The 13,433-nt window shown below is 46.3% G+C and overlaps 1 protein-coding gene across 2 annotated transcripts in view; it reads left to right on the plus strand.

Moving 5' to 3' along the window:
• Positions 1-13,433, plus strand: part of erich2 (glutamate-rich 2) — a 199,266-nt gene that overhangs the window by 54,814 nt on the left and 131,019 nt on the right. For both annotated transcript variants that reach the window (XM_078551372.1, XM_078551373.1), the window contains one exon: positions 4,710-4,796. In XM_078551372.1, the coding sequence (XP_078407498.1) occupies positions 4,710-4,796 (87 nt within the window). The remainder of the gene's footprint in view (positions 1-4,709; positions 4,797-13,433) is intronic.

Raw genomic sequence — 13,433 nt, forward strand, 5'->3', positions numbered from 1 at the left:
CTTTATAGAAATACAAGAAAGCCATTAAATAGCATAAATTCTATTTTCTTTAGTTTTCACAATGTTATTTACTTTAGCTTCACACTCCCACTGATGAGCTTGCTGTAGGGTAAGGAGTCACAGGAAGCAATCTGTTTGCCGTTGTCTCATAAAGATAATCAAAAGATTTAATATTTTAGAAAATTTGCATGTGGTAGATCAGTGCAAATGTGTTATTTCTTTCTCTTCTCCCCTCCTTCCCCCATACAAATGAGTGTCATGTTGGGATACTCTCCAGCTTCATTAATTTTTGACATCCGTTTGTATAGTCTTTTTGAAAATAAGTACGTGGCTTATGTTTGTTTTAGACTGAGCCTTTTGCATGTATCATGGGGGTTAGTCTTGTCTTAAATTCTGTTATTCCTGATACAGGAACTTTTTGATGATTCATTATTTGTGACCTTGCTGCTCACAAAATAGGCATAACTTATGAGGGCCGTAAAGGTGATCTCACATTTATCATAATAAGTATGGCTTGATTGCAGTTAATGATACAGGTCATGGGAAATTAATATGTAGAGGTTGAATCAGCCTCCCAAAGATTAGCCCTGTGTCAATTTCCCTGGGTAAGATTTGCAGGCTTTCTGTGTTCATTGTAGAAAAGACTGTATCGCTTTAGGAAAACAAAGCTTTTTGGTGAGCTGGTCAAAACTACCTGGATGAGTTATACATAGTATATAAGACCATATAATGTTGTCATGGTAGACCTAAGAAATCAAAATATTAATGTTTCCAGAAAAAAGGGGACTTATTCTTGGGTTCAAGAGGGTCTGGCAGAAGAACCAGCTAGATAGGATGCGAAAAGGTAGATCCAGGATGTTACTGCAAATTAAATTGTGAGAGAAGGACAAGGGGCTGTAGGTTCAATTTAGTAAAAGGAAAATGTAGGGCTGTTACAAAAAAAATCTTTATCACACAAAATAAGATAAATATATGTAATATAATAAATGCATAAGCCATGGAATCATTGAAGAGACAATAGAATGCTGCAGTGGGACACCTGTTAGGGTGCTTCTGGATGGTTGAATTAAGGTAGACCAAATAGTATACTTCATCTGTAATTAAGTGCTTTACATCCTCACCTGACTTGCATCAACAGAGTCTCATTTGGCTACATACGGCAGAATTAAGTATATATATGATGATTTTCCACAATGGCGAAAGGGGAAAGATTTAGGGGGAACATTAGGGGGAACTTCTTCACTCAGAGAGTGGTGAGAGTGTGGAACAAGCTACCATCTGACCTGGTAAATGCGGGCTCACTCTTAAGTTTTAAGAATAAATTAGATAGATACATGGATGGGAGAGGTCTGGAGGGTTATGGACTAGGTGCAGGTCAATGGGACTAGCGGAATAATATTTCAGCACAGACTAGAAGGGCCAAATGGCCTGTTTTCTGTGCTGTAGTGTTCTATGGTTCTATGGTTAAGAAAAGTTATGTAACCAGAAGCCTTAGAATTTTCTGGTCTGTTATATGTGAATATGAACAGTAATAGTATAGTAATGTAAACAAATTAAGTTTCATGTTTGAGTATGAAGATTTTGTGGTAAGACTATTTTCATTTTGGAAAACTGAGGAGTTCAGTTTCATTTATTCACAATACTAAGAAAAAAAGCAATGGTTTTGTTCTACAGTAAAAAATGGATTTTGTTTCATTTTGTGATATTGATATCGAACCCAAGTCATTAGTCTAGATTAATCTGTGCTTTCGGAACATTGTCCATATGCCGTCATCAGCTATTCCTAATACTTCAATATACGACAATTTGAAAGTAGAAATTGATATCTGAGGAGGAATTCTAGATTAGTGTAGCCTTGTGTCAGTCAATAGTATGGCAGTTTCATAACCATCAGCATAGCTCTCAACTTCAGTTACGGCAGGTGTCATTGCCATCAATGCCAGCGTCTGTAGCCGGGTAGGATACCAGGTCAAAACATAGTAGGATGGATTTTCCTGCTTCCCCATTCACTCCCTCAGCACTGGCCCGAGGCGCCACAAAGCTTTGCTGATGCAGTTAGAATGATGCAAAGTTTTTCAATTCTGCCAAGACATTGCAGAATATAAGGGGCAGCAGATGTTTATTAATAAACTGCACTTTTAAGCTGTTGTATGCCTTTCAGATCTATAGCAGAGCTATTATTTCTTGCACATGGTCCAGTTATACCCAACAGCACTCGACAATGGTTGCTGAATCCTGCTGTGTTTACATGTTTCTGGGCCACATATAATTTCAATGTGCTCTCTGTTGTTAGCAAATGGCAAGGGCAGGGAGCAAAATCAGCCCTTCATAGTCCCACGCGATCCTGACTTGATCCTATATCACCATTTCTTCATTGTCGCTGTGTCAAAATCCTGGAACTCCTTCTCTAAGAGCACTGTGGGTGTACCTACAACACAACTGCAGCAGTTCAAGAAAGTGGCTCACAACCACCACCTCCTCAAATGCAATTAGGGATGGCCAATAAATGCTGGTTGTACCAGCAACACTCACATCCCATGAAGAAATGAAATAGGATACTTCATGGTTGGGTTACGAATAAAAAAGAGCTTGCGTTTATATACTAGATAACAAGCAATTGAATGAAGTTAAGAGCAAACCTCCAAACTTCTCTGTTTCATTTACTTTACAAACTGAAAAAGCATTGAAATGATATTCATTGTGATTGTGGCAAAGGTAAGCTATCCCTCCTCGTCCTTCTCGATCTCTATCTTGCCATCTCTATCTCACAAATACCTCTCGCGACTCTTCCACTGTTGTTAAATTATCAGTCTGCTTATCTGCCATACGTTGCTAGGAGAGCAGAAATTTCCTCCAGTTAGATATTGGGAAGACTGAAGACATTATTTTTGGTTCCCACTCTAGACTCCTTTGCCTGGGTCAGACTCCATCCCTCTCCCTGGTAACAGTCTGAAACTAAACTGGTCTGTTTGTAACCTTGGGGCCAGAATTTTCTATTGAAGACCGGAATCAGAAGGCAGGATCGATTCCAGGTCACGAACCCCACCGCGCCCCAGCATGCCGTGAAGTGCGAATTTCACTGGGTCAGGGTCTCGATGATCCTAAAGACAGATCTGCCACCTAATTAGTGGCTGAGGGACAGAAATGGAGGCAGAACACCAGGAAAGTGGGCCACATTCTGGCCTGAATCAGCAGTCTACCGTCTATATGTGATGTTTACAAAAAAAGAGGATCTTCATCATCAAAATGAACAGGGCAAATGGAAAGCTGGGACCTGGGATAGGGTAGGGAGAGGTTGGTTAGTAAAATGTTATTACTGCTCAGGGCTTTTCTGTCCAAATTTTCACTTTTTTGCATTTAGAAAAAAACTGTTTCAGCACTGTCCCCTGGGTAATGGGTAATGATCAGGTTGCAACTCCTAACTGCCCCCGCCTCCTTGAAAATCTTGGGATGTCAGAAGGCAAGCTATTAACGAGCTCCCTAAAGACTTCAATCCACCCAATTAACGAGGTGGGTGACTTCACTTTCCTGCCTGCCCCCACTCTCCCACCCCCATCCTTGAGAAAATGATCAGAATCAGGAACGGATGCAGCGGACTGAAAGACAAACCACCAGCACCATTTTTTTTGCTATCTTGCCTCTGTTCCATCCCGATTTGGGTCAGGAAAATCCAGCCTGTGGTGTCATATTTGATCCTGAGGTGAGCCTCCAACCGCCTATTCACACAATCATTAAAATTACCTATTTCCACTTCCATAGTATCACCCGATTGCCCCTGTCTCAGCTCCATCTGCTGCTGAAACCCTCATTCATGCCTTTGTTACATCAAAACTTGACTATTCCATTACACTCCTGCTGGCCTCCCACATTCTACCCTCCATAAACTTGATGTTATCTAAATCGCTGATGTCCACGTCTTAACTTGCTCCAAGTCCTATTCACATCACTCCTGTACTTGCTGACTTACTTTGGCTCCTGGTCAAGCAATGATTTGATTTTTAAATTCTCATAATTGTTTTCAAATCCCTCCATTGTCTCGCCCCTTCCTATCTCTGTGATCTCCTCCAGCTTACAACCCTCCAAGCTATTTGCACTCATCTAATCTGGCCTCTTGAGCATCTCTAATTTGATCGCTCCACCTTTGGTGGCCTCAGTTGCCTTGGCCCTAAGCTCTGGAATTCCCTCCCTACACCTCTCTGCCTCTCTACCCTAACGTCCTCCTTTAAAAACCCCTTAAAACTTACCTCATTGACCAAGCTTTTGAGTTATCTGATCTAATATCTCCTTATTTGGCTTGGTGTTATATTCTGTTTTATAATGTCCTTTGGGGCGTTTTACTACATTATAAGTGCTATATAAATATAACTTGTGTGAGAAATTGTTTTAACTACAGCTCAAAAGCAGTAATAATGCTTTCAAGACTCCAATATGCAAAGCTTTGTTTAACCAGTATGACAAAATAATTATTTTTCTTTTACAATGATCCTGAAGTACTGAATTGCTTTGTAGTATAATTGCAGAATTGGATTTTGTTTACAACATTTCATTCCATTTGTATTGCTCTACAAGACAATTTCATAGCCAGCTAGTTTGGAAAAGACTAAGCAAAGTTAGGAATTAAGGTGCAAGGGTAAGAAAAGAAAAAAGAAAATGTAGCTAAAAGATATTTGCTATTTGTTTTCACTGATTTTAGCTTCTTTTGTTTTCAGAACACCCTGCAACATCAAATAATGAACTGAAGAAGTTAACAAAACCAGAGTCAAAAGGGTCTTCTGAGAAACAACAGAATATGGATCGTAAGAAACAGCATGTTTGTATTCAAGATGAGCAATAATTATATATTGGCACTGGATTACTTCACACAGTTTATTTTGTCACTTGCTTATGCTTATTTCAACTTTATCATTGCTATACTGAATGCAAAGCTGTGCTCTGTAAATGTATTTATTCTGCCATTCACTTTTTATTCTTGGAAGAATGAGATAGGATTAATTAATGCCCTCATAGTGAAGGCATCCTGAGGTATTGGCCATCTTAATGTGATTGAATTCTATATTCAGTCTGAGGGAGAGAAGAATGGGTCCAAGATTAGTATCTTATTCTTAAATAAGGGCAATTACAAGGGCATGAAAGCAGAGCTAGCTAAAGTGAACTGGCAATCAGGCTAAGGGATAGGTCAATAGAGGTGCAGTGGCAGACATTTAAAGGGATATTTCAGAATACACGGAATAGATACATTCCAACAAGAAAGGAAAATTCCAAGGGGAGGACCCAGCATCTCTGGTTAACTGAAAAAATTAAAGATAGTATCAGACTTAAAGAATAAGCATATAATTGAGCAAAGAAAGGTGGTAAGTCAGAAGATTGGACAGAATATAAAAACCAGCAAAGAAGACTAAAAGATTAGTAAGGAGGGAAAATAGAGAAAGCTAACTAGAAATATAAAGACAGATAATAAGAGTTTCTATAGATATTTAACACAGAAAAGAGTTAACAAAGTGAGAGTTGGTCTTATAGAAAGTGAGTCTGAGGAATTAGTAATGGGAAATAAGGAGATAGCAGATAAATTGAACAGGCATTTTGCATTGGTCTTCACTATAGAGGATACAAGTAACATCCCAGAAATAGCTGTAAATCAGGAAATGGAAGGGAGGGAGGAACTCAAGAAAATTACAATCACCAGGGATGTGGTACTAAGCAAATTGTTGGAGCGGTGGGCTCACAAATCCTTTGGTCCTGATGGACTTCATCCTAGGGTCTTAAAAGAAGTGGCTAGTGAGATAGTTGGTGTGTTGGTTTTAATTTTCCAAAATTCCCTAGATTTAGGGAAGCTTCCATTAGATTGGAAAATAGTGAACATAACTCCTTTATTCAAAAAGGGAGACAGAAAGCAGGGAACTGCAGGCCAGTTAGCTTAACATCTGTCATAGGGAAAATGTTAGAAGCTATTATTAAAGATGTTATAGCAGGGCATTTAGATAAATTCAAGGTAATCAGGCACAGTCAACAGGGTTTTGTGAGAGAGAAATCATGTTTAACTAATTAATTGCAGTTCTTTGAAGAAGCAGCATGTGCTGTGGATAAGGGAACCAGTGGATGTCCTGTACTTAGATTTCTAGAAGGCATTTGATAAGGTGCCACACCAAAGGTTATTGCAGAAAATAAAAGCTCATGGTGTAAGGGGTAACATATTGGCATGAATAGAAGATTGGCTAGTTAACAGGAAATAGAGAATAGGCAGGAAATAGGCATAAATGGATCATTTTCTGGTTGGCAAGATTTAATGAATGGTGTGCCACAGGGATCAGTGCTGGGGCCTCAACATTTTACAATTGATCTAAATGACTTGGATGAAGGGACCAAAGGTATAGTTGCTAAATTTGGTGATGACACAAAGATAAGTAAGAAAGTTAAGCTGTGAAGAGGATATAAGGAGGCTACAAAGGGATATAGATAGATTAAGTGAGTGGACAAAATCTGGCAAATGGAATATAATGTGGGATTGTGTGAAATTGTCCATTTTGGTGGGAGAATAAAAAAGCATATTATCTAAATGGTGAGGGATTGCAGAGCTCTGAGATGCAGAGGGATCTGGATATCCTACTGCATGAATCACAAAAGGTTAGTATGCAGGTATAGCAAGTAATTAGGAAAGTTAATAGAGTGTTATCATTTAATGTGAGGGGAATTGAATACAAAAGTAGGGAGGTTATTCTTCAGCTATACAGGGCACTGGTGTGACCACATCTGGAATACTGTGTACAATGTTAATCTCCTCATTTAAGAAAGGATTTTAATTCATTGGAAGCAGTTCAGAGAATGCTTACTAGACTAATACCTGGAATAGGAGGGTTGTCTTATGAGTAAAGGTTGAACAGGCTAGGCTTGTATCTGCTGGAGTTTAGAAGTGTTAGAGGCGACTTGATTGAAACATATAAGATCCTGAGGGGTCTTAACAGGGTGGATGTGGAAAGGATGTTTCCTCTTGTGGGAGAATCTAGCATTAGGGGTCACTGTTCAAAAATGAGGGTTGCCCATTTAAGACAGAGATGAGGAGAATTCTTTCCTCTCAGAGCGCCACGAGCCTTTGAAACTCTGTTTCTTAAAAGGCGGTGGAAGCAGAGTCTTTGGGCTGAATTTTACGCTGATTGGGTGGGCGTGCACCCGACCTGATTGGGCATGAAATCACACGAGATGACATCAGGTGAGCGTCCCAACATCATCGTGTGAGTGCAGGATGATTTCGGTCGGCAGGCACATGCGGGTGTCGGAGCCATGATCACCATCAATTAAAAGGCCAGTTAGATCCATTAAAAAGGCAATTGACCAAGATTTCACATTGCCCGTGCGATTTTGCGTTCGTTGCACGAGCAGGCGGGCAGCCGACATTTTGCAAAACCTCATCCAAGGGTGGGATGCAATGGGTCTGCAGCATTGCCATTGTGAGTAGTGAGGAGTTTTGGAGATAGTTTGCTGCTGGTTACTATTGGTACTTGGTAACTTCATCTCTGTTTGGGGCTTCATTGTTAACATTTCCAGGCTGCATGTGAGGACTCATTGGTGTCCACAAGGCCCCCAGATAATTTTGACCGTGTGGACCCTTCCAGATATCAGACAGCCTTCTTTTACCCTGGTAATGGGGATTGTGGTGTCCACTGGTGGCACCTCCTCTGAGGAGGAAGAGAAGAACAGAAGGGAGAAGAGGCCAGGTGTCCCTATGCAACTTCCAGGGGAGAGACCTGTGGGAGGAGAGATGCAGGCACAAGGGTCACAGGGCCAGTAGGAAGTCCAAGGCGGAAGGGGCCACAGAAGATGCCACTATCCTGCCGCCAGTTGCAACTACCTCAATATGTCCAAAGTGCAATGCCGAAGGAGGCTCCACCTCTCCAGGGAGACTGTGACCTCCATTTGTCATATTTGGACCTAAAATCACGTCCGACTGTGTGGGTGGATACCCATGCCAGTGGCTCTTGAAGGTCATAATGGCCTTCAACTTCTATGCCTCTGGCTTTTTCCAGGGGTCAGTGGGGATCATGTGGAGTCTCCCAATCAGCTGTTCATTGTTGCGTTGAGCTGGTGACAGAAGCTCGGTTCAGGTGGGTCATGACATTTATTCATTTCCGTATGGACGAGGCCAGCCAGGCTGAGCGAGCCAAAGGGTTTGCAGCAATTGCTGGGTTCCTTTGCATCCAGGGTGCAATCGACTGCACGCGTGGCCATCAAGGCGCCAGCGGGTCAGCCAGGTGCCTTTGTCAATGGGAAGGGATTCCACTCCATGAATGTGCAGATAGTTTGTGACCACAAACGCATATTCTTCAAGTCTGTGCAAGGTACCCTGCCAGCTTCCATTACTCTTACATCCTCAGACACTCCCAGATGCCAAGGCTCTTCAGTGCTCCAGCACTGGATGGATGGCTGTTGGGTGACAAGAGCTATCCGTTGAAAAGGTGGCTTATAACACCTCTCCGCCACCCAAAAACAGAGGCAGAGCAGTGTTATAATAGGAGTCATGCCTCCACAAGGGCGGTGTTAGAAAGGACCATAGGTCTTCTGAAGATGCGCTTCCGATGCCTGGACCGTTCAAGGGGAGCACTACAATATCCCCAGAGCGGGTGTCACTGATTGTGGTTGCACGCTGTGCTCTCCACAATCTGGCTCTGGCAAGGGGGGCCCACTAGAGGAAGATGATCTTGAGGTAGCTGCACAGGTCACAGAGGATGTATTCAGTTGACCCAGTGAGTCAGAAGAGGAGCACAGCGAGGAGAACACTGAGGGTGTGGAGGCAGACCTCTGTAACCTTCAGGGAGGCAGCGACACCAGGGACGCCTTGATCCAATGCTCCTTCAACTAGGCTGCCAAAGATCCGCTTCTTCCTCATGCCATGGCTGCCGCCTCCATCCAGGATGTCCAAAATGCTCCTGTCAAGCGAACCCAAAGTCCACGCCTGTGCAATAAAGTTTAGGACCACTCACGTCCAGCATTACATACTGGTCTCTCTGCAGTGAAGGCCATCACAACAGAAGCAAATTTATGTTATTGTCACATTTAAATCACATTGACATGACCATTGCTGATGTTGATGTCAACACCAGTAGACATATAAACCAAACATAACTGAACTGAAGATCACCTGTGAACAGTCCCTCTTGTGCTCATGGTGCCTTAAACTTACATTCATGAGTGCTGCATCTTGGTGGTGCCGCCGCCGCCGCCCCCTCCCTCCTTCTCCCCCCTCCCTCCCTCTCCCCCCTCCCTCCCTCTCCCCCCTCCCTCCCTCTCCCCCTCCCTCCCCCCTCCCATCCCTCTCCTCCTCCTCCCCCTCCTCCCCATCCCCCTCCTCCTCCCCATCCCCCTCCTCCCCCCATCCCCCTCCTCCCCCCCTCCTCCTCCCCCCTCCTCCCCCCCCCTCCTCCCCCCCCCTCCTCCCCCCCCTCCTCCCCCCTCCTCCTCCCCCCCCTCCTCCTCCCCCCTCCTCCTCCCCCCTCCTCCTCCCCCCTCCTCCCCATCCTCCTCCCCCCCTCCTCCCCACCCCCCTCCTCCCCATCCCCCTCCACCCCATCCCCCCCCTCCTCCTCCCCCCCATCCCCCCTCCCCCTCCTCCCCCACATCCCCCCTCCCCCTCCTCCCCCCCATCCCCCTCCTCCCCCCATCCCCCTCCTCCTCCTCCCCCTCCTCCTCCTCCCCCCCTCCTCCTCCTCCCCCCTCCTCCCCATCCCCCCCTCCTCCCATCCCCCTCCTCCTCCTCCCCCCTCCTCCTCCTCCCCCCTCCTCCTCCTCCCCCCTCCTCCTCCCCATCCCCCTCCTCCTCCCCATCCCCCTCCTCCTCCCCATCCCCCTCCTCCTCCCCATCCCCCTCCTCCTCCCCATCCCCCTCCTCCTCCCCATCCCCCTCCTCCTCCCCATCCCCCTCCTCCTCCCCATCCCCCTCCTCCTCCCCATCCCCCTCCTCCTCCCCATCCCCCTCCTCCTCCCCATCCCCCTCCTCCTCCCCATCCCCCTCCTCCTTCCCCCTCCTCCCCATCCCCCTCCTCCTCCCCATGAAACCAGAAGTTTTCCATTCCTCTCTGCAGCAGAAGATTCCATATGTTCTCCTGGAAATCCTGCTTCAATTTGCCGAGTGCAGAGTCAGCAGACCTAGCAGGGGTGAGCTTAAGCTTTGAAATTCCGGGATATAGTAAGTCCGGAGAAACTTTCAAATTGTTCAGTGATCAGAAATTGCTGTTTAAAACCTCCGTAGGAAAAACCAGATTCCCGAGTCGGCACCTGAACACATGGTGTTCGAGCTCTGTCCAAGAGGAATAACTAATTAATTTGAAGAATCATGACTACAAATCAGTTTTAAACACCAGCAAAAACCAGGATTTGATGCTTTTGTAACCCTAAAGCATAGCGCTGAAATGAAGAAGTCTGCACCTAGTCAATCCAAGCAGCCATTCTTTAAAACATTTTCAAGGCTGAGCACGCATACCACTACAGCGGGAGCCTGCCAATACCAAGCGTGGGTAAAACCTTTGGGCAGAATCATCTGGCGTCGTGGAATCAGTTTGTGATCGTCTGCTCCACCCATCAATCAAAACCTCATTTCAGTACTTTAGCATCTCATTATAAGTCCTGCTTGCCGGAATCATCCCCCCACGTCCACTTTGGCATGACTTCAGAATGGCATGCTTCATGACTGCCTTTAAAAGGCTTGTACTTGGTGACCAGAACTTCGAGGGGAACTCAGAAGTCGAGTACACACATCATTACGGTGCCAGGGCAAGGACTCCAATGCGGGTCAGGCCGGAGGTGGGGGGTGAGTTGGAGGCAAGGCAGCACAGACTGAAGGAAGTACACAAGGGGTAGATGGGAGGAGGGGGGGTGTGAGGGAAACGGCCACGGACTTGGAAAAGCTTGACAGAAGTGATCATTCTTCAGCAGCTGAGACCTTTCAGCTGCAACTCCATTCACATGCTTGAAGTTGGGCCTCTGAAGTTTTTCTGCCCACTCAAGCAATGCAAAAGCTTGAAAATGCCACCAAATGCTTCAGAACTTTTCACCCCACGGGTGCAGACTGTAAATTAATGTGCATTTTAGGGGGCAGCAGAACAATTGGACGACTGGGCAAGTTGTAGAATCCCCTTGCCAAAGGCGGCCATGGTGCTGTCACTGGTGGAGGCACTTACAGCCCCTTGCCATGTCTTTAAGGTTTGGACCAGTAGCCATCATGATTCAAGCTAACAGCGCAGCCTTGCAGTGCAGTTTAGGAAAATGTCTGCACCTGAGCTGAGAGCACAGCATGCAGTCCAACTTCTTTCGAGTACAATCACAGTTCTTGGTTTTCCGGGAGTGGGACATGAACCCACAACCCTCTGATTCAAAGGCGAGGGTGCTATGAACTGAGCCACAGCTGACAATGGGCACGGCTGCTGCTAATCAGTCAAGTGGAGTGGAGGTGGGTGGGGTTTCAGACAGCCATGAAGTGCGCTACACACTGGCCATCCAAGTGGTGGCTAGCATTCTCCGGTATACGTGAAGGGACCTTCAGACTTAACCAAGAGAGGTTCTTAGGACACATATACTAACTCACGTGTCTCTCTTTGATCCTGCAGGAGGAGAACATCAGGATCATGGAGTCTGGTGATTTAGCAGTATGCCTCATGGCTTACAGAGAGCAGAGAAGAAGAAGAAGAGTGCGGCGGAGGCACCTGGCTCGGCAAAGGGAGGAGCACCTCCCTCAAGATGAAGGGATGACAGGGCCTGCTGCTCACATGGCTGAAGATCCACAAAGAGCCATCGCTCGTAGGTGCCTCCCTAGACCCAGGGTCTATAGAAGGTGTTTGTCATTCCTGCAGATGGCTGAACACCAGCGTCGCCGAAGACTGTGCATGTCCAGGGAACTGGTTGGTCACATATGCTACCTGCTGCAAGATTTGGCGCCATGGGAACAAGGAGGGCGTCCACTGCCAGTGGCCGTGAAAGTGACCCCGGCGCTCAATTTTTATGCCAGTGGCTCCTTCCAGGGCTCTACAGGTGGCCTGTACGGAATCTCAGAAGCCTCCATGCACAAGTGTATCCAGGAGGTCATGGATGCCATCTTCGCAAAGGCACAGAACTTTGTGCATTTCGATCAGGATTAGCAAAGCCAGGAAGCCAGAGCACTGGGATTCACACAGATCTCTGGTTTTCCACAGGTGTAGGGTGCCATCGACTGCACTCATGGCACTTACATCTGTCTCTGTGGCAACAAGCAGTCAACTAAGTCAACTGCAAGGGCTTCCACTTGCTGAATGTTCAGTTGGTGTGCGACCACTGCAAATGCATCCTACAGGTCTGTGCATGATTCCCAGGGAGCGTCCACGATTCCTACATCCTTAGCAGGTCTCAGAACCCTGACATCTTCCAGGGTCCAGAGAGGCTTCAGGGTTGGCTCCTTGGGGACAAGGGCTACCCTTGGAGGACGTGGCTGATGACACTCATGCAGCAGCCTCAGACTGCAGCAGAGCAACGGTATAACGAGGCTCATGCTGCGAACCGGACTTTGGTGGAGCAAATGATAGGCATTTAGAAAATGAGGTTCAGGTGCCTCAACAAGTCCAGTGGAGCACTACAATACAACCCATCAAGGGTGTTGTGCAACATCGTCACTTGCTGCGTGCTACATAACCTGGAGCTTCAACAGAGGGAGGACCTAGCTGAGGAGGAGATGGAAGACGGGCATGTCTCCTCTGATGAGGAGGACACCGAAGGGGATTACGGTGATGAGGTCCTCGAAGAAGAGGATGCTGGCGATGCGACCTTCGCACTGGCCAGACGAGGCAGGTGTGCTCGGTAGGTCCTCATAGCCGCAAGATTTCTGGAGAATGATGACGAGATGCAGTGAGGACAGTCCTTACATCCTCACTTTGCATCTGTGAAAGTTTGACTCCTGTGTGGCTGATTCCAGCATACATAACTTCAGTGCTCAGGCTCATGTCATGGAGACGCAGTGTAGGCCCTAGTAGTCACTAGATTCCAGGAGGATGATGACGGCATTCAGAGAGGACACTCCATAGATCTTCACATAGCCTCTGTGAATGTCTGACTCCAGGCTGGCCGAGGGTAGCTTGCCTGTGCTCTGTGATCATGGGTCATATCATGGGGATACAGCTGTGAAACTTTAAATGCATCTGATCCTTTGTCAGCCTTCAGCACCTGACCCCTTCAGCAGCACACCGTCACTGGTCACATTGGTCACAAAGGCTGAAGAGATGGAGGGGCCGGCCCCACCTCAAAGGTGCTGAGAGCACAAAGAGAGAATGATGGAACTCTGTGACACCTGCCCATGACATTCTGGCAGCAATGGAAGCACCATCAAGGTGCAGGCATCAATAATGTGTCCAGTGAGCGTGAAGCCGAACCATCACTTTGGTCTGAAGGTTACACACTGCACAGGGAAGAGGCCCTGGACTGAG

Source organism: Cetorhinus maximus, chromosome 11 (genome assembly GCF_964194155.1).
Source record: "Cetorhinus maximus chromosome 11, sCetMax3.hap1.1, whole genome shotgun sequence".
NCBI classification, from domain to species: domain Eukaryota; kingdom Metazoa; phylum Chordata; class Chondrichthyes; order Lamniformes; family Cetorhinidae; genus Cetorhinus; species Cetorhinus maximus.